The following is a 21480-nucleotide window of genomic DNA, read 5'->3' on the forward strand; positions in this document are numbered from 1 at the left end:
CCTGCACCTGTGTTATGTAGATGTTGACTCCTGTGCCTGGACACTGGTAGTCCGCTCCCCGGCGTGTAAGTGTCGGAGGAGCCCGTTTGCCCACAGACGCTGGCCCTTTGGATCTCTTGCCCTTGGTGGTGGCACTTATCCTGGATGGTTGGGCTGTTGCCTTCAATCGGGACTTGGTTGGGAATGAACCCCTAAGGTCCAGATCCCAATCAGTGAATTTGACTATCAGGGCGGCTTCTAGCCTAGTCGGGGTCTGAGTACCCTGCCTGGTGCTTGGCTTCCAATCGGCTCCCCGGTTCGGTACCGGCGGGCCACCGCCCGACCCCGGTCCTACGGTTCCAACGACTGTACTTCCAACTCCTGCAGATGGCCACCACCGTCTGCCGACCTTGCTGGAGGTGCCTGGGCTCCGACCCAGACACCTAGCAGTTCCACTGGCAGGCCTGGTCCCAGGTCCGCCTGTGTGTGTCCTTTCTCCTCTCCTTCCACTCTCACTGCATTCAACTGACTCTCTATCCGTCTGTTGTGTTTTTCCCGCCTCCAGGCCTGTGAACTCCTCAGTGGGCGGAGTCAACCGCCTGGCTCCGCCCCACCTGGTGTGGACATCAAGCCCGGAGGGTGGCAACAAGGGTTTTTGTGTGACTGGTGTCACCTGTCCGGGGAAGGGGTGTGTGTGGTGTTGTGTCTGTGACTACCTGGCTAGTCCAGGGCGTCACACCAGTCTGGTTCTCTGGTACCTTCCTCCCCTGAACCTGTCTCTGGTAAGTGGGTCCACGTGGTATGGAACACTGGGGGTCCCCGGATTGTGGTTTGTCCACCACTGTCCGCCTGACGGTAGCGTGAACCCTGTGGGGTTGGAGTCTCTGGTCCTGTTCTCGGCTCTCTCTTTGCTACTGAGTCTTCAGATTCTTTAGGGTCAGAGAGGTCCTTGATGGTCCCCTTTGCTGTGCAGGTGTTAACAGGTCGGCTTGAAGCTCTTTCCTGTCCCAGGGTCCTGTACCCCGTAGGTGCGTAGTTCCGGGAGTACTCCACTGTACTCCACTGGTAACTACCTCTCCTGGGTACCAAGTCACCGTCAACCCGAGTCAGAATGTCACTTCACTTCCACCTTTACACTTCCACTTAGACTGACTACTGACTTCCTGTCTTCCCGACTACTCGCCACAGTCTGCCCCTCCCACCTGGTCAACTAGTGGACTGGAGTGGCTCCACCTCTAGGTAGCCATCTATTGGTCCCACCCTAGCTGGGTACCATTGTATGGTCGATTGTTGGGGAAAACTGGGATTACCTGGGTTTGTGGTGGTACCTGCACTGGGGTTCTGGGTCCCTAAGGGGGTAGACCCTGCATCCTGGTGGGGATGCAGAACCTTGTAGCACCCTGATGGTCTCAGGGGCGCTACAGATGTATAGACTGTCAGCAACCAGAGCCCTCCGCCACTGCAGGAACAATATGGCCACAAGAAGCTCCATGGACTCCTCTGTGAGGCAAATGCATCATGTTCCTGGAGACATAGATGCACCAGCAGCAGAGTCCACACGGACCCCAGGACGTGACACCCCACCCTAATGTGTAAATCAAACTGACACCAAAGGTCCGAGACAAATTCTGTGATGACCTAGATGACTTATGGGTAGAGCTGAACACTATTTCACAGTACTAACGTTCTGACTGTGACCCAGCAGATTTAACCACAGCCGCCAATGAGCATTACCAGTGCATGTGTTACGGTTGCTGCGAGCACTGGAGACTATGTCCAGATTTCTTGCTACTGCACATGTGCGAGCGCTGGAGACTAAGTCCAGATTTCTTGCTACTGCACATGTGCGAGCGCTGGAGACTAAGTCCAGATTTCGTGCTACTGCACATGTGCGAGCGCTGGAGACTAAGTCCAGATTTCTTGCTACTGCACATGTGCGAGCGCCGGAGACTAAGTCCAATCTTGGAGCCATTGCACATGTGTGGGTGACATCATCGCTGACACGAGGTCACATGTCTCTGACACCTTCTATGCCGATTGGTCGCTGGTCATGTGCTTGTGACGTCTTGCTCGGTGATAGGCCAGCATGACGTCACTCCTGTCGTTCTGGCAGCGGATTGGCTCTGGTGTCCTCCATCTTGGATGAGGCACAGAGTCTATATAAGACCCTGACACACGCCGCATGGTGCTCAGTCCTCTTGGTTCATGCATATGAGTAGACGCTCTGTGCGCGTTCCTCTAGGCATTCCTCTGTCTATGCTAGGTGAGCGCTACCGGCAGGATAGCGTTCTTATACCTTACAGCTTCGGCTGCTGTCTGTATCCTTACCTCTTAGGGGAGCGGACATAGGCAGGTGCCTGAGGCACATGGTCTGGCTGGGCCTTGTGATTCTACTTGTAGGTGGACGTTGCCGCTAGGGTAACGTTCCTTATACTGCGTCTGGCAGTTGTTCGTATCCTCGCACACTAGGGGAGCGAACAGAGGTAGGAGCTTTGTGCGGCTTACGCTGCTGTTCGTCTCTTTTGCACCACTAGAAGAGCGGACCTAGGCAGGTGCCATATCTAGTGGTTCGTGTCCTCGCACACTAGTGGAGCGAACGCAGGTAGGAGCTTTGTGCGGCTTACGCTGCTGTTCGTCTCTTTTGCACCACTAGAAGAGCGGACCTAGGTAGGTGCCATTTCGCACACATTGCCTTTGTCTCTGTGATTGTTAACAGAGATCATTCCACACACCCTCCAAGTAAGGGAGGAATTGCTTTACTTACTTATTATATCCTTCTGTGAGTTAACAGAGGTATTGCACTCTGCCATAGTCTGCAGCAAAGTCTTTGCACGGTGGACCCTGACTGTCTGATACTTCTTTCGGTTATTATCAGACAGCCCCCCGTAACAGCATGACTGCAAAGTACATCGCATTCCCGAGTAACTTGGACATGGACAATGCCACAGCAGAGCTCGTTGAAAGTGAAACTTTACTCCAATCAAAGACTGCATTGGTGCGAAATGCCCAAGAAAGGGCAGAACTTTGCATCGCTCACCTCCAAGAGGTCAGATCACACCGATCAACGTTAGCCAAAATCACAACTCGATGTTCGAGATCATCGCACTCCAGGAAGCCAACCTTGACTGACAATCTACTGGAGATCCGTACAAAGGTAGAGGAGGCCAGAGTCAGAAGCTGCTAGGAAGGAAGCAGAGATGGAATGTCAAGTAAAGATTCTCCAAAAGGGAAGCAGCGGCCTTGGCTAAACTAAAGGTCCTTGGGGAAGCACTAGGTCAAGATGCCGATCTGGATTGCGTCATTCAAGGAGAAGTGGAAGATCCAGCTGATCGGACTACCAGCGCCACCTCCACTCCACCACATCAATGCTACTGACCAAGCCAAAGGATGTCGCCAACTACTACGGAGACCTGAATCTAGGCACAGTTGCTATAGGCTCACTTTTTAAAATTGAAATGCCGGGCCACAGCCTGCGTATTGCAAGAACCATACCTCACTGCTGTACAAAGACACTATGGGGAGGAGGGCAGTTGATGCTTCAGTAGGCTACATCGCGCATATAGTGCCGCACTTCAACATGACCTTTTACTTTTTCTTCCCGCAGGTTTTAAGTCTCGTAGGTTTATTAAGCAACACAAACCGCTTTCCAGGAACTTAACACAAAGAACATAAACACGGTATCACAGTGCGTTTCACTTGTTTTTCACTTTCACAGGTTTGGATGCAACTTCTCCCCAGAAGTATCTCAGTGGAGGTGTTGCAGTCTCCACAGATACCTTTCCTAGTCTCTTTGTATTTCCGAGGTTTGTTGTAGAGGTATAAAAACCTCCACACACTGACCACGTGTGAAACAGACAGCATTATAACATAAAAGACACACCCATGGGTGGGAGTATGTGGATAGGTAGAGCCGCCCTAATAGGTCTCGTAGTATTACAGGTACCAGGGCCACCATCTTACATGCCACCTCCCCAAGGACGCCTCCAGGTTTTTGTGGGCCCTGGGTAAAAGAATCTCAGTGGGCCTCATGCACACACAGACACGCACATACACAGATACGTACACATACAGGCATACATACACATACATATTTGAAGACAAATTCACAAAAAAAATATAAACAAGTATATAAAGTCATATACACTAAAATACATACAGTAGATATATACATTATACATAGATACACATCATACATGCACACAAACACATTAGAAATATTTTTAATATGGGGAAGCCAGCAGAAGCCTCACTCACATTGCCCACTTGTCTCCTGTCAGCATCTCCTGGGCATGTGGCTGTACGTCACAGGGGAGGCAGGGGGCATGTATATAACTGGGGTAGGGGGTAAACAGCACTGGTGGTGGGGAGCTTACAGTATAGAGCTCTGGATGGGATGGGTGACATACAGCTATGATGAGGGCCCATATAACTCTTGTGGGGTGAAGGGCATATAGCTCTGGTAGGGTGCCTATACAGTTCTGGTGAGGGGCCAATACAGCTCTGGTGGGGTTGGGGTACATACAGCTTTGGTGAAGATGGGGGTCATATAGCTCTGGTAAGGGGTACATACAGCTCTGGTGGGCATGGGGCGGCAAACAGCTTGGTGGGATGCTGGCAGCTCTTCATTTGTGGAACGGAAGCGCATTGCACGCTAACTCCACTCACAGATGGACTTCAATGCACTTGTGCGCAGCGTTTAGCTATGACTGGCAACGTGACTTCATCAGCAGGATAATCAAGCCTCTTTCCACATTCAGAGAGTACAACTTGTCCTCCTCTCTGCACCTGTTGCGTCTCTCTGACGTTGGAAGAAGGATTTGCCCTTTTTACTTGGCTCCTCTTTACTGCAGCTTCTTTCCACTTTATTAACGTCACAGTCTAAAGTGGAGTCATCGTCACTTTCGCCAGTATACTGGAACAATTAGTTCCAACTAGACCAGGCGTCGGCCCCCCTTTTCTGGAGGTACCCCATTTCCAGTGGTCAGATTATTGTTTACCTCTTTACCAGTCAAATCGTTAAATTAGGCAGACCCACAATTCTCTGTGATCACCCCAACCCACCACTGTCGACCATAGAAGCCGGTAGCCCTCCTCATTACCCACCAACACACCAGAAGGAACACCTTCAGCCACCCGCTGAAGGCCATTCTGGCTTTTATCTGAGCAACCGGACACTCCCCACTTCTCCCATAAGTCCCAATATAAAAGTCTCGGCCTATTATAATTGGATGTAGTAAGGTCAGGACTACACCCACATCATGGTACTCAATACCCTTGTCTGTCCCAATGACCTTTCTGGATATCAGCTATTATTTAACATCCTGCAGTTGCATTAGATTTTTCTTCCGGGAATCAGGTGGACATCGAGCGTGGCCCTCACTAGGGTCATCAAGCTCCCCGAGTCTTATAGTCTGGTCGACTTTTCTCCATTCAACTTCATGGAACACACTTGTGGCCCATCATCAGATTAGATGGGCAGTCTATAATGCAGGCTGGACCTGCATAGAACCAACACTGTCGTCCCCGGTTATAATCCATCCGCTCACTGATCAGGATCGTGACACTTCTGACAGAATATGTCCTCACCTTAGTTCTTCAGCACTACCACAGCCACCCATTTGGGCTTGGGATGCTCTGCCTTCTTTTCGGTAACTGCCCCCTTTCAGGAACTCCAGGGCAGAGAGGGTAAGTTTTGTGGCTCCCTCAAGGGACTCTTAACCACCTGATGTCTCTCCACCTGCTTGCTCAGGTTATAGGAATACCAGGGATCTTCCTGAGCAACACGTGTCTGTACTGGCTTCAGAAGGGATTGGACAAACCAGTACTTTACCGCTTCTTCAAGATGCTATATCAGCGACTCCTGCCCCTGCCACGACTCCTGTTGTTGTCGCTGGCTTTACGGGAACCTCCTTCTGCCAGTCCCCTTTTGCTGTACACCAACCTGCACCAGCTGCCTCCACAGCTCCTCAATCTTGTGCGCATGCGCTGCTCCACTCACACAGATCTGTATAACTCCACCAGGATCCACAGCCTCACCTGCAGCCACTACATGTGCCTCCTAGAATGCTGCCTGCAATCTAGCACCAAATATGATGGAGTTACACACATAGCTTGCTTCTTGATGTACCAACGGGAACACTTTTACTTAAAAATTCCAGTAGGTCTATTTGGCAACACATAAAGTGCTCTCCAGGAACATAACACAAGTCCTCTTCCAGCTTCAAAGAACATAAACACGGTATCAAAGTTCTCTTCACTTGCGGATTCGCTTGTACAGGTTCGGATACTTCTCCGCAGAAGTATCCCAGTGGAGGTGTAGCAGTCTCCACAGATACCTTTCCCAGTCAGGACACGGTAATCCTCTTTTTATGTCACAGGTTTTGTTATGCTCGCAGGGTGAGCACTGTATTAGTGGATCCACTGGACCGAAGGTACCGTTCACTTGTACGGGGGAAGCAAGCTGGACCGGCCACCGACTCTTCACTACTGTAACTGAAAGTGGCAGCAGGAACACACCATGGTAAGCAGCCGGCAGAGAGCGACCCCAGGAGATCTGCGGTACCCCGGCAGCTGGTGCGAAAGACACAGTACAGTCTAAGGTAGAAGCGGCAGCAGCAGGCAGAGTAGTGGATCCGTCCAGGATGCATGAATGAGTAGATACGGCAGCAGTGACCGGTGTGGATACTTGCAGGGACAGTTATCGTGGTATTCGGCCAGCGTGGATGGTGGCGGCAGCAGCAGATCAGCAAACTGGCACAGCACTGAAATATAGATAAATGTCAGCAGCAGCACAAAGGGACCTGAGAACTAGCAACATAACTAACTTGTTGTCCAGGCACCTCTCAAGAGGAAGATGCTTTAAATACCTGCAACCTCTCAGCTGTCCTGAGAGGCACTTCTGGGTCAGTGTACGCTGGCTCTTTAATAAAAGTGGTGTGTGCACGCGCGCACTGTTCAGGCAGAACAAGGAAGCCTGTGAGGTGTACACAGGCTCTGGGAGACAGCATCCTGGACTGGGGGATGGGGCAGCCACCGCAGTACGTCTGGGCAAATGAGAGAACTAACTTCCCCGCCGGGGGAGGGGGGCAAGACCGCATGGAGATGCTGGTATGGGTGTTTAAGTTACCCCATTTAGGCCCGTCCTTTTCCAGGAATCTCTTAAGGAGATTTGTTTCATGACCTCTCCTCAGGACCAAACCCCTTCCAGTCCACCAAATAGTAGGATTCACCTCATATCTTTCTGACAGCAAGGATGGCCTTTATCTCAAAGGTGTCTTCATCACTGACTGGAGGAGGCGATGTACCTGGATCCCTGTAAGAGCGGCTCATGATGACAGGTTTGAGGAGGGACACATGGAATGAGTTGAAGGATTCGTAGGGAGGCCAGGAGATTCAGCTTGTAGGACACCTCGTTAATATGCTGGTGCACCTTGAAGGGACCAATAAAGCAGGGACCCAACTTGTAAGAAGGCACCTTGAGGCGGACATATCTGGAAGAGAGCTATACCTTGTCTCTGGGTCTGAACGAAAGAGGGTCTAGCCGTCTCTTGTCCTCATGCTTCTTCATATGGCTAGAGAACTGCTCCATTTAAGACTTGGTCTCTGCCCAGATGTAGGAGAAGGTCTTGACGAGGGAATTGGCCACAGGATTGCTGGTGGTGAGCGCCACTGGGAATGGGATTCTGGGTTGTCCATACACAATCTGAAAAGGAGATTTGGCGGAGGATTCACTCACATGATTTCTATAAGAGAATTCAGCCCAAGGAAGGAACTTGACCCAGTCACTGTGATACTTATTGACGAAGTGCCGCAGGAAATTCATCAAGATCTGATTCACCCGTTTCACTTGACCGTTGAACTGTGGGTGGTACTCCGACAAGAAGTCCAAATTGACATCCAGCAGCTTGCAGATGGCCCTCCAGAATTGTGAGGTAAACTGGACTCCTCTGTTGGACACAATGTGGAACATTAGACTGTGCAACTGGAAAATCTGCTGGATGAAGTGCTCAGCGAGCATTGGCACAGTGGGTAAACCAGTCAGTGGCATGAAATGAGCCATTTTAGAGCATCTACCACTACCCAAAAGGCAGTGCAACGGGAGGACTTTGGCAGGTCGGTGATAAGGTCCATCCCAATATGCTGCTAAGGAGCAGATGGCATAGGCAAAGGAAGCAATGAACCAGCAGGGAGCCTCTTCAGGGTCTTGTTATGGGTGCAAGAGGGACAGGCAGAAATAAACTCCAGGACGTCTAGTCGAAGCGTATGCCACCAATAATGCTGACAGATCAGCTAAAAGGATTTCTTCTGTCCAACGTGGCCAGCCGACCGGCCAGCCTGGTGGAATGACCCCACTGAATAACTCACTTCCTGTCTGCTTCAGTAACAAACGTATTACTGGGGGGAACCTTGACGTTCTTCTCGGCAAGGCAGAAATGCAGAATGAAGTTGAAGTGGGCAAAGAACAGCGACCATCAAACTTGGCATGGGTTCAACGTCTGAGCCAACTGGAGATAAGCCAGGTTCTTGTGTTTGGTGAAGATGATGACTGGATGCACTGCTAACTCGAGAAGGTATCACCACTGCTCCAAGGCCAATTTGATTGCCAGCAGTTCTCGGTCACCCATCGAATAGTTTTACTCTGCCGGAGAGAAGGACCTGGAAAACAATGTGCAAATTACTGTCTTACCCATAGCTGACTTCGGCGTGAGGACTAAGCATCCACCTGCAGGATAAACCACTTGCTAGTTTCTGGTCTATGCAGTGCTGGGTCCGAAGAGAAGGCCTGCTTGAGGGAGGTAAAGGCGTCTTCTGCTTCAGGGGTCCACACTTTCGGATTCGCCCCTTTGCGTGACAAGGTTGAGATGGGAAGGACCAGGAACGAGAACCACTGGATGAATTGCCTATAATTGGCAAAGCCGAGGAACCTCTGGATCACTTTCAGACTGTCAGGACAAGGCCACTTCAATACCACTGACAACATGTCCGGTTCCATTCTCAGACCGGTAGCCGAGATGATGTAACCTAAGAAAGGCAGGGATCACTGTTCAAAAGGGCACTTCTTGTATTTAGCATATAGATGGTTCTCCCTTAACCGCTGCAGCACCTGATGAACATTGCCCCTGTGTGTAGGCAGGTTTGGTGAGAATACTAGAATGTCATCCAGGTATACCACCTCGTGTGTACAGCAGATCTCGGAATATATTGTTGACAAATTCCTGGAAGGCCGCCGGGACACTGCTAAGCCCGAATGGCATCACCTGATACTCATAGTGGCTGTCATGGGTGTTTAAGGCAGTCTTCCATTCATCGCCTGACCCTATCTGTACCAGATTGTACGCACCACAAAGGTTTAGCTGAGAGAATATCCTGGAACCTCAGAGTTGGTTGAGCAATTCCAGTATAAGTGGTAGCGGGACCCGTCCTTGACAGAAACAAAAACGTCTCTGGCCGGTGAGGAAGACTCTTTAATGAAACCTCTTGCTAGATTCTCCTTTATGAACTCGGACATAGCTTGAGTCGTGTTGGGAGGAGTAGACCCAGGGACTAGGTCAATAGGGGAGTAGAGATGAGCGAGTATGCTTGTTACTACTCGGTACTCGCACGAGTATCACTGTACTCGGGCTACTCGGCGGGGACCGAGTAATCTCGCGATACTCGTGCTGTACTCGTGGTCTTCATGTTGGCGCTCTTTTTAGAGCCAGCCCTTATGCAGGGATTGGCTGGCAGACCAATGCAATGCCACAGCCCTGTTGTGGAATTGCAGTGATTGGCCGGCCCTCACAGAATGACCGTGCCTTTAGCCCGACACTTCCCCGCTCGGCTACGGCCCCTCCCGCACTGCACTCCGCGTGTATATTTATATGCACGCTTACACACACACGTACGTTTTTTTATTTAATTTACAGTTTTATGGTTTCTACATGCTGCCGGTGGTCATTTCACAAAAATACTCGGGTCTCCCATAGGATAACATTGGGCTCGGTGCTCGGGCCGAGTACACGAGTATCTTGGGAGGCTCGGCCCGAGCCTCGAGCACCCGAGCTTTTTAGTACTCGCTCATCACTATAGGGGAGTCGTACTGTCTGTGTGGCGGCAGAGTCTCAGCCTCTTTCTTGTCAAAGATGTCCACATAGGCCCAGGCGGACAGCAGACCTGGAAGATTAGAGGGTCTCACAAATGGGCAAGCAGATTGCAAAGAAACAAAACAGCTTTCATGGCTGGAGTGGTTCATGCTTCCGGAGCCACGGCAGGCCCAGTAACAGCAGATGCGATATTCCTGGTCAAATGTGGAAGGAAATTCTCTCTGTATGCGCAGTCCCACACGAAGATCAACTTCCTTAATGAAACGGATGGGCTCAGACAGAGGCTTTCTATCCACTGACAGCACTGTAATGGGAGCTTACAACTGACAGGAATCTGGTACTGATCTACTACGGCCTACTGTGTGAAATTCCCTTCAGCACCAGAGTTCAGCAAGCCTGTCTCAGAGAACCTGGAATTGCCACTGGTAATGGACACAGTCAAGTATAGAGGTGAAGTGGACTCTTACCTAGGGTATCCTCTCCTACTGACCATAGGCAGGGAAGTTTCCCGGCTTCTTGGAACAAAAACGGATCAGGTGCATGGAACTTCCTCAATAAAAACACCCCTCAGAAGTGTGTCGGCCTTCACAGGAGCCCATGAACCACCTCCATGGGCTCAGAGGAAGCAGACGGAGCTGCAGGTGGCGTCATGATGGGCCTCTGGAATGCAGGAGCTAGGCGCAACAACTTCCTCTCCCGGTTCATCTCCTTTGCTCATTCCTGGAACCGAAAGTCAATGCGTCTGGCCAGAGCTACTAGGTCATCCAGGGAAGATGGAATATCACAGCCTTCCACCTCATCCTTTATTCTTCCAGACTTTCCTTCCCAAAAGATTGCCCCCTGTGCTTCGTTATTCCAACCCAGTTCAGAGGACAGGATGCAAAACCGGACAGCATATTGGCCTACTGTCAGGCTTCCTTGGTGGAGTCTTGAGTAGCAAGGATGCAGCTAAAGAGGCCAGGCCCATCGAACACTTTGCGGAAAACCGGTAGGTTGGAGGTAACTGGGTCATCTCTCTCCCACAATGGATTGATCAAGGCTAAAGCCTCTCCGTCTATGTGGGACATAAGAAAGGCTACTTTGGCTTCATCCGAAGTGAAGTGTGAGGGAGAAATTTAAAATGGAACGAGCATTGGTTGAGGAACCCTCTGCATAACTTCAGCTCTACGCTAAACCAAGGGCGAGCTGCAAGATGGAGTCTGGAAGCAGAGGCAGAACTGACCACATATCTGGCACTACGACCCGAGTGGAAGCCGGAGAGATTGCGGCTAGTAGACTATTCAGGCAGGCATCCACTCATGTCATAAAGGCCACCATCCAGGTCTGAGTCTCTCGTTGGCAGACAAGCTCTTGTTGTACTATGGGCATTTGGGCAGCATTGGTGCCAGAGGGATTATTGGCCTGGGCAAACTGTTATGCTCGCGAGGAGAGTACTGTATTAGTGGATCCACTGGACTGAAGGTACCGTTACCTTGACTGGGGGAGCGAGCTGGACTGGCCGCTGAGTCTTCACTACTGACACCAAAGGTGGCAGCAAGTACACACACTGCTAAGCAGCTGGCAGAGGGCAACCCCAGGTATCTGCAGTATGCCAACAGCTGGCGCCACACACACAGTACAGTCTTTGGTAGAAGCGACAGCAGCAGGTGGAGTAGTGGATTTGTCCAGGATGGATGGATACGGCAGCAGTGACTGGTGTGGATACTTGCAGTGGCGGGTACTGTGGTAGCCGGCGTTGATGGTAGCGGCAGCAGAATCAGCAAACTGGCACAGCAGTGAAATATAGATGTCAGCAGCATCACTCAGCACAATGACAGCAGCAGCACAAAGTTACCTGAGAACTTGCAAAGTAACTAACTAGTTGCTCAGGCATCTTATGGGGAAGGTGCTTTAAATACCTGCAACCTCTCACCTTACCTGAGAAGCACTTCCGGGTCAGGGTACGCTGACCCTTTAAGAAAAGGAGCATGGCCGAGCGCACATCTTTCAGGCAGAACCATGAAGCACAAGCTCAGGGACACGGCCGCATGGACCCGGGATGGGACAGTCACCCCAGGACATCCAGGCAGGTGAAACAACTGACGTTCTAGCTAGGGGAGGGGGGCAGCACAGTTGCGGATACACTGGTATAAGCGTTACAGGTTCCTTCTAGATTTATAACAATCTCCACACACTAACCATGTGTCAAACAAACAGACACCATTATAACATATGAGACACACCCATAGGTGGAGTTATGTAGATAGGCAGACCTGTGATAATAGGTTCTGTAGTACGACAGGTATGAGAGCCACCATCTTACTCCTTATACATTTGGAACATGAATATGGCTTCTCCCCAGTGTGAATTCTCAGATGTTTAACAAACTGATTTCTAAAACATTTTCCACATTGTGGGCATGCATATGGCTTCTCCACTGTCTGCGCCCAATGATCCTTATCACCTTTGTGCACCTTAAAGCCCATTGAGGCAAGCAGAGAGTTATAAAAGTGATTTAATATATAATTACCATAAGTGATCTCACGTTGAAGGCAGTCAAGAATTTACATGTAACGGTTATTGTGTACAAATAATTGTTTATTCATCATTTACAGATCTAGTGGAAACAATCTCTATTTCCATTGCATAATCAAGGAGCGAGAATTTATTTATTACATAACACAATTATCGTGAATGTTAAGTCTTAAAGGGGTTGCCCTAAGCACAAAGTACACATCAATAAAAAAATCTTGAAATAAAAATAAGTTCCACAATTGGATGTTTTCACAAAGTTGTTCCTGTGCTGAGAATCTTATATATACACTGGAGATCAAAATTAGATAACACACAATTTCCTAAATGTTGCGGTCATTGTGTCATCCTATGTGATTATATCCTAACATGAGGAAATGCGCAGGATTTTTCCCATAATTTCATACATTAAATTTATAGTAAAGCACATAATAAAAATGTAAAAGATAAATGAAAAAGAACATGGATCAAAATTAGGGAACACTTTCAGATACCTGCAGGTTATTGGTGTTAATCTGGCACCTGATGCTAATTTCCTAAATGACTGAAACCCTAGTGACTGAAACCCTCCAACAGCAGGTTGTCCAGATGAAGGCCAAAAAAGTGACCCTATCAGCCATAGCCAGAGAAGTTGGTTGTTCAAGTCTGTGATTTAAAAAATATTGCTTCTTTACAACATCACAAACTTTTTCAAGTCCCCCAAGAAGGCTGGTCGCCCTTAAAAGACAAATTCAATAGGATAGGATAATGAGGAGAATCTCCAAGGTTAATCATTTCAACACTGCAGCTAGAATTGCTCTCCAGTTCAGTACTGATCAGGGTAAGGATCTGTCTCGTCATACAATGTCACGACGTTTAACAGGAACCTGTCAGGTCCTGTATGCACCCAGCAGAGAGGTGAGATCGATCATACCTCTGAAGCTGCGCATTCATTAGCATGTCAGCATGCCCACAGGAGCGTGCTTACATGTAAAGGGGGCTGACTAGCCAAGGGAACGCCCTTGCGACTAGTCCCTGCACTGATTAGCATATAATAAAAGATCTTTAGAAATACTTTTTCTAAAGATCTCTTTATTCATGCTACTATAGGCTGGGACTGCTAGGGAGGGATTAGAACTATGCACCCAGAACCGCTCTTGGTTCTAGGTGTATACATGACCTGACAGGTTCCCTTTAAGAGCATTTGGACTGAAAGCCTACTCTACAGTGACCAAACCTCTCATTAGCAGAAAGCATCACAAGGCTAGACTCACCTTTGGTGAGGAGCATGTTGTGTGGACAGAGGAGAAGTGTCCACAGTTCATTTTACTGATGAAAGCAAATTTAACTTATTTGGGTCTGATGGGAAACATTATGTTCATTGACAAACTGGGGAAAGACTGAACCCAAAGTGTGTTAAGAAGTCAGTGAAAGGTGGTGGAGGAAGGGTCATGGTTTGGGGGATGTTTTCTGCAGCAGGAGTTGGACCTCTCATACATCTACATGGCAGAGTGAATGCAAGTGTGGATCAGAACCTTTTTCACAACACGTGGTTCCTTACTTGCGTTCATCACTCAATCATGTAGGACAACGACCCCTGTCACACAGCAAAATGGGTAAAGCAGTTCCTTGAAACAATGAAATGCTAAGCCCAGAGTCCTGATCTAAACCCAAGAGAAAACCTTGGGAAAATCCTTGGTGACAAAAGTTATGGCCAAGAAACCCACAACAGTCAAAGAACTGTGAAAGATACTCGAGGAAGAGTGGACCAAAGTCACACTAGTGCAGCGTGAGAGACTAGAGATGTCCTGTGGCCACAGATGTGCTGAACTCATTCAAAGCAAAAGGCCGGTACACTTCATACTGATTGGTGACTGTTGTTAACTTCAGAAAATTTACTTGTTCTCTGATTTTGATCTCTAGTGTGTGCGTCTCTGCTTGTACTGTGTAATAGCCATGTCTGATCTCTGGGGTAGGTGAGGAAACAAAAGAGTATACAGACAGGATAGCATGGGATTGCAGATGCTGATTTCCCCTGAATAAAACATTTCCCTGCTTATTTCTAAATAGGCAAGGATTAGAGTTGAGCGAGTACCTAACTATTCATACTTGCTATACTCATAGTTACATGTAACAAATAACCCGAATTCCATACTATTCGGGTTACTCGTTACTTTGCGAGTATTCCCCATTGACTTGCATTGCAGACACTATTTAGAATGAATACGCGAGTATTAGACAGTATTCGTTATGAGTATAGCAAGTACGAATAGTTAGATACTCGCTCAACTCTAGCAGGGATATATTTGACTTCACTGAAAGAATCAGCTGTGATTCCATTCTGTCTTGTCTATATACTCTGTATAATTTATCAAGCAAAACATAACAATGGCTTCAACCCTGTGTAAATCATTTGATGTGTTCTAACAGCAGGTTTCTTTTGAAACCATTTCTCACATTCTAAGCATGAAAATGGCTTCTCCCCTGTGTGAATTCTTTGATGTCTATTAAGAATATGTTTCATGTTAAAACATTTTCCACATTCTGAACATGAAATGGCGTCTCCTCTGTGTGAACCATTTGATGTGTTGTAAGAGCATGTTTCTGTTTAAAACATTTCCCACATTGTGAACATGAAAATGGCTTCTCTATATGAATTCTCTGATGTCTAACAAGATCTGGTTTTATAGTAAAACATTTTCCACATTGTGAACATGAAAATGGCTTCTCCCCTGTGTGAATCATTTGATGTGTTGTAAGAGCAGATTTCTGGTTAAAACATTTACCACATTGTGAACATGAAAATGGCTTCTCCCCTGTGTGAATTCTCAGATGTCTAACAAGATCTTGTTTCAGAGTAAAACATTTTCCACATTCTGAACATGAAAATGGCTTGTTCCCTGTGTGTATTCTCTGATGTTTAACAAGATATGATTTCATAGTAAAACATTTTCCACATTCTGAACAAAAAAATGGCTTCTCCCCTGTGTGAATTCTTTGATGTTCAATAAGACTATGTTTCTGGTTGAAACATTTCCCACATTCTGAACATGAAAATGGCTTCTCTTCTGTGTGAATCAATTGATGTGTCATAAGAATATGTTTGCTGTTAAAACATTTCCCACACTGTGAACATGAAAATGGCCTCTCTCCTGTGTGAATCATTTGATGTGCTGCAAGAACATGTTTCTGTTTAAAACATTTCCCACATTGTGAGCATGAAAATGGCCTCACCCCTGTGTGAATCATTTGATGTGCTGTAAGAACATGTTTCTGTTTAAAACATTTCCCACATTGTGAACATGAAAATGGCTTCTCCCCAGTGTGAATTCTCTGATGTCTAACAAGATGTCGTTTTGTACTAAAACATTTTCCACATTGTGAACATGAAAATGGCTTCTCCCCTGTGTGAATCATTTGATGTGTTGTAAGAAAATGTTTCTGGTTAAAACATTTCCCACATTGTGAACATGAAAATGGTTTCTCCCCTGTGTGAATTCTCTGATGTCTAACAAGATCTGGTTTCATGCTAAAACATTTTCCACATTCTAAACATGGAAATGGCTTCTCTCCTGTGTGAATTTTCTGATGTTTAACAAGATATGATTTCATAGCAAAACATTTTCCACATTCTGAACATAAAAACGACTTCTCCCCTGTGTGAATTTTTTGATGTCCAATCAGACTATGTTTCTGGTTAAAACATTTCCCACATTCTGAACATGAAAATGGCTTCTCCTCTGTGTGAATCATTTGATGTGTTATAAGAAATTGTCTGCTTGTAAAACTTTTCCCACATTCTGAACATGAAAATGGCTTCTCATCTGTGTGACTCATTTGATGTGTGATAAGATTATGTTTACTGTTAAAACATTTTCCACACTGTGAACATGAAAATGGCTTTTCTCCTGTATGAATTCTTTGATGTCGAATAAGATTATATTTCTGATTAAAACATTTTCCACATTTTGAACATGAAAATGTTTTTTTCCCGGTGTGAACCCCTTCATGACTAACAAGATCTGATTTATTGGTAAAGCATTTTCCACATTTTGGGCATGAAAATGATTGTTCCCCTATGGAAGGTTTTTGATGTTCAACACCCAGTCTGTAATTTCTATTTTGGTTTACAGTCTGTGATGAATCAGGAAATAGGATCTGTGTAAAAGGATCAGATGATACATTTTGGATATGAGAGACTGAGAGTTTATCTTCAATATCAGAATTCTCGTCATATACATACTGAATGATACTACAATCGTCAACATTAAAGTCTGAAGATAGCAGATGTCCCTCTGAGCTCCTGGTATAATCATCTGCAAAAAATAAAACTAATAATATTATCTTTTAATAATATAAACTCAGTAATTATATTGATGTTTTATAACATTACAAAGGAGAATTTTATTTAAAAATAAAAAAAAAAATTATTAACTGACTAAAAATATTTGACTGCCAAACAGATTAAAATCTCACAGCAAGGGCCAGTAGGACTCGCTGTTACAATACCAGGCTTTTCTAGTTTAGTTTTCCACTTCTGTGTTAAAGACCGTTAAGTAGAGATGAGGAAACCTGTTAGAGAAAGGTTCACCAATTTCAGATTCTGCACGAGCCTTGCCCATTCGGATTCGTGCTCAGAAGTCCAAGCACATTTCTGAAAATCAGCAATGTTGGGCTTTGTTCTGTAACTGTTGGCAGTTGCACTAAAACTATTCTTATGCGTTATTAGGACTTTGGCTAGGATATTGGTGATGTCTGATGAGCGGGGGGATGTGTTTGATGAGAGGAGGGATGGGGAGAGGTGAGAGGAGCGACAGACTGTTTTTTTCCCTAAAGTTAATGTATGGATGTTCCGGCAGCCAATCAGAGGGCAGAAACCATCCACAACGTTCAGACACAAGAGCTTACGTCATTCGCTGCCTAAAGCCCGCTTTACACGCTACAATATATCTTACGATGTGTCGGCGGGGTCACGTCGTAAGTGACGCACTTCCGGCATCATAAGGTACATTGTAGTGTGTGACAGGTACGTGCGATTGCGATTGAACGTTAAAACGTTCATCGCACGCACGTTGTTCAATTCCTAAAAATTTAACGTCAGATTGTTCATCGTACCCGGGGTAGCACACATTGCAGTGCGTGACACCCCGGGAACGATGAACAGATCTTACCTGCGTCCTGCGGCTCCCGGCCAGCAATGCGGAAGGAAGGAGGTGGGCGGGATGTTTACATCCCGCTCATCTCCGCCCCTTCGCTTCTATTAGTCGGCTGCCGCGTGACGTCGATGTGACGCCGCACGTCCCTCCCACTCCAGGAAGTGGACGTTCGCCGCCCACATCGAGGTCGTATGGACGGGTAAGTACGTGTGATGGGGGTTAATTGTTTGTGCGGAACATACGTTGGGGGCGGTTACGATCGCATACGATATCGTCTGCGAAATCGTAACATGTAAAGCAGGCTTTAGTCACATGACCCTTTAAATCTAAAAAAGTGGACATGCGGCGTCGGTGCGGTTTTGCGACTGCTACAAATTGGGGACGGTGCTGCTGCTGCTGCATATAAATACAAATTCATAATAACTCTTTGCTCCTTGTACCAATTGACATTTCAGCATCTAAATCCTGATTTCTAATTCTGTGGTCCTTCAGCCTGCCCAAAATTGCCATTTCATCATCTAAATAGTGATTTCTACTTGTGTGGTCCAACCACAAATTGTAATCTTAGCAAATAAATACTGATTGTTAATTACAGGTGAGTGACAGGTGTGGGCCTATGGTTGTGAAACAGCTGGTTAAAAGAGGGAAAGGTACATCAAACATGAGTGAGAAATCCAGAGGTCAGGGTGGAAGTGGGAATATACATCATGTTCAAGGGTTACAAGGGGTAGGTGCTAATGTTTCTGAAAGCTCTACTGAACAAACACTGGCTAGTCCTATCCAAAGACAACTGAGAACTTCAGACGGACTACTCCACTCCATTTCTTAGGCAGCTTCACAGCTGTATGACTTGTAGATGAGGGCCAGAAAGTTAAAGTGAACGGCCAGGTCTCTGGGCCTTTTCCACTGAAAAGGGGCACTAGGCATTGGTGCCCGCTCTACCCCTTGCTATTCGCCACTGCAATTGAGCCATTGGCGGTCGCAATATGGACCTCTAGAGAGGGGGTGGGATTTAAATGTGGGACCATAGAACAAAAAACATATCTTTATATGTCGATGGCTTGCTTTTATATTTGGATAGGGTACACTCCTCAATCTTGCCTGCAATCGACAATATTCGGGAATTTGGGTGGAGATCGTGCCTACAGATTAATTGGACCAGATCAGAACAAGCAGAAACCCAGAGTGAGATAAACTGAAACAAGTCCACATAAGGTGAAGAATTAGGGGCTGGAAGGAGATCACAGCAGACACTGACTGGAGCTTACTATAAAGGTAAACCCCTAAGATGAAGGGCTGGAACTCCCAGTAACAGGTCCACATAGAAATATAACCACCAAGGGAGTGCAGTGATAGGTGACCGTATACAACCCAACCCAGAATGTGATCGGGCAAACGGTAACGGGAAAATGAGAAGCATCTGGAGAGAAGCGAATCAGAGAGGAAAACAAAGACCATAGGAACCATCAGCATGTAGACAGGAAAGACAAGGCAATAGTACAGCCGACAGATGAACCGATCACAAAACCACAGGTCACCTGATCGAATGTCGAAACCGAGCCATGACATTGATATAACGTATAACAGTATCACATTATTATCAACCAATATTCTGTCTGAAAAAGAGAAAATACATCTAAAAGCCTCACCGGGGCGGTGATCTGTAGGAATCTCCTCGTTACTCCGCTGATCGCCCCTCACATTTCTCTCTGGAACAATAATAATGTGCAGATCTTTATCCGGATCCAAAATCTGCAAAACAAAATATTACACAAGTATAAAACATCTAATACTGGAGGAGAAAACAAGACTGAACACAAGGAGGTCACAGCCGTCTACACCTCATAGGGGAGATCTCCATCTACCTGAGGATCCTGTGGAGGAGGAGGAGGAGGAGCGGGACATCTCTCTGGGGTCGTCCTCGTACTGGAGAGACCTGCAGGAGACACAGACAGGACGGACATCATTATTACATACAGATAATTATAGGCCGGGTGTATTCAGTCCTGTCTATTACCTGGTGATGTGCGGGGCTGGGGCTCCTCCATCATCACCTCCTTGTACCGGTCCTTGTGTCCTTCTAGATACTCCCACTCCTCCATGGAGAAATAGATGGTGACGTCCTGACACCTTATAGGAACCTGACAACACAATGATACCGTCATCACCCAGAATCCTCCAGTGCCGTCCTGTATAATGTCCCAGCATTCCCAGCAGTGTCACCTCTCCAGTCAGCAGCTCCAGCATCTTGTTGGTGAGTTCTAGGATCTTCTGGTCATTGATGTCCTCATGTATCCGGGGGTGAAGTGGAGGCCCCGGGATTGGGCTCCGGGTTCCTCCCCGTCCTTCAGACACAGGGGCCTGACAGCGATCACTAGAGGTCTTCACTACTGTGTAATCCTGAGTGTGGAGACATTAATAACATCACTACAGACATTTCCAGAGTCCATCACCTCCCCGGTCATATCCTCTGTTATCCCCATAGATAATGATGTAATGTGATGACATCAGAACCTCTCACCTCCCCGGTCATATCCTCTGTTATCCCCATAGATAATGATGTAATGTGATGACATCAGAGCCTCTCACCTCCCCAGTCATATCCTCTGTTATATCCATAGATAATGGTGTAATGTGATGACATCAGAACCTCTCACCTCCCCGGCCATATCCTCTGTTATTCCCATAGATAATGATGTAATGTGATGACATCAGAGCCTCTCACCTCCCCGGCCATATCCTCTGTTATTCCCATAGATAATGATGTAATGTGATGACATCAGAACCTCTCACCTCCCCGGTCATATCCTCTGTTATCCCCATAGATAATGATGTAATGTGATGACATCAGAGCCTCTCACCTCCCCGGTCATATCCTCTGTTATTCCCATAGATAATGATGTAATGTGATGACATCAGAGCCTCTCACCTCCCCGGTCATATTCTCTGTTATCCCCATAGATAATGATGTAATGTGATGACATCAGAGCCTCTCACCTCCCCGGCCATATCCTCTGTTATTCCCATAGATAATGATGTAATGTGGTGACATCAGAACCTCTCACCTCCCCGGTCATATCCTCTGTTATTCCCATAGATAATGATGTAATGTGATGACATCAGAGCCTCTCACCTCCCCAGTCATATCCTCTGTTATTCCCATAGATAATGATGTAATGTGGTGACATCAGAACCTCTCACCTCCCCGGCCATATCCTCTGTTATCCCCATAGATAATGATGTAATGTGATGACATCAGAGCCTCTCACCTCCCCGGTCATATCCGCTTTTATTCCCATAGATAATGATATAATGTGAGGACATACACGGCGGTATCAACCAGAAGCAGCCGCGCGTCCTGCAGAGAGATGGCGGCGGCTGCAGAGAGGGAGGAAGCCGCACAGGAGATGCGGGCGGTGGAGGCATCGGAGACGGTGGAAGCAGCTCGGGGAGCGGTGAGTGGCGGCCAGCCCAGGGGTAATGGAGTAGCCGGGGCGGCCGCGCTGGAGGCCCAAAATGGCGCTGAGACGCCGGAACCCTGCAGACAGGAAAGCAGTGGGGGAGGGCACCGAGTAATGCCCGAGGAGAAGCGGTCAGAGAGTGCAGGAGCAGACGGGGCCACAGAAGGGCACAGTACAGAGCAGGCAGCAGGCTCTCAAGCCCAGACACAGTCACTGTTGCAGCCAAATAAGATGACAGCTACCTCCTCAGCCCCTGATAAACCCCCAAATACTGACATGCCACATATAATTAGTCAGGAAGGGGTGCAAGGG

At 47.3% G+C, this 21480-nt stretch overlaps 1 protein-coding gene and 1 pseudogene across 1 annotated transcript in view; both read right to left on the bottom strand.

Moving 5' to 3' along the window:
- Window positions 1-21480, bottom strand: part of LOC142257004 (uncharacterized) — a 417356-nt pseudogene that overhangs the window by 343193 nt on the left and 52683 nt on the right.
- Window positions 1-21480, bottom strand: part of LOC142257052 (uncharacterized) — a 329863-nt gene that overhangs the window by 292273 nt on the left and 16110 nt on the right. Inside the window, exons 3-6 of the mRNA XM_075329110.1 lie at window positions 19931-20107; window positions 19725-19848; window positions 19573-19643; window positions 19357-19459 (exon numbers count right to left, since the gene is read on the bottom strand). Coding sequence (XP_075185225.1) covers window positions 19357-19459; window positions 19573-19643; window positions 19725-19848; window positions 19931-20107 — 475 coding nt within the window. The remainder of the gene's footprint in view (window positions 1-19356; window positions 19460-19572; window positions 19644-19724; window positions 19849-19930; window positions 20108-21480) is intronic.

Source organism: Anomaloglossus baeobatrachus, chromosome 1 (assembly GCF_048569485.1).
Source record: "Anomaloglossus baeobatrachus isolate aAnoBae1 chromosome 1, aAnoBae1.hap1, whole genome shotgun sequence".
NCBI lineage: Eukaryota > Metazoa > Chordata > Amphibia > Anura > Aromobatidae > Anomaloglossus > Anomaloglossus baeobatrachus.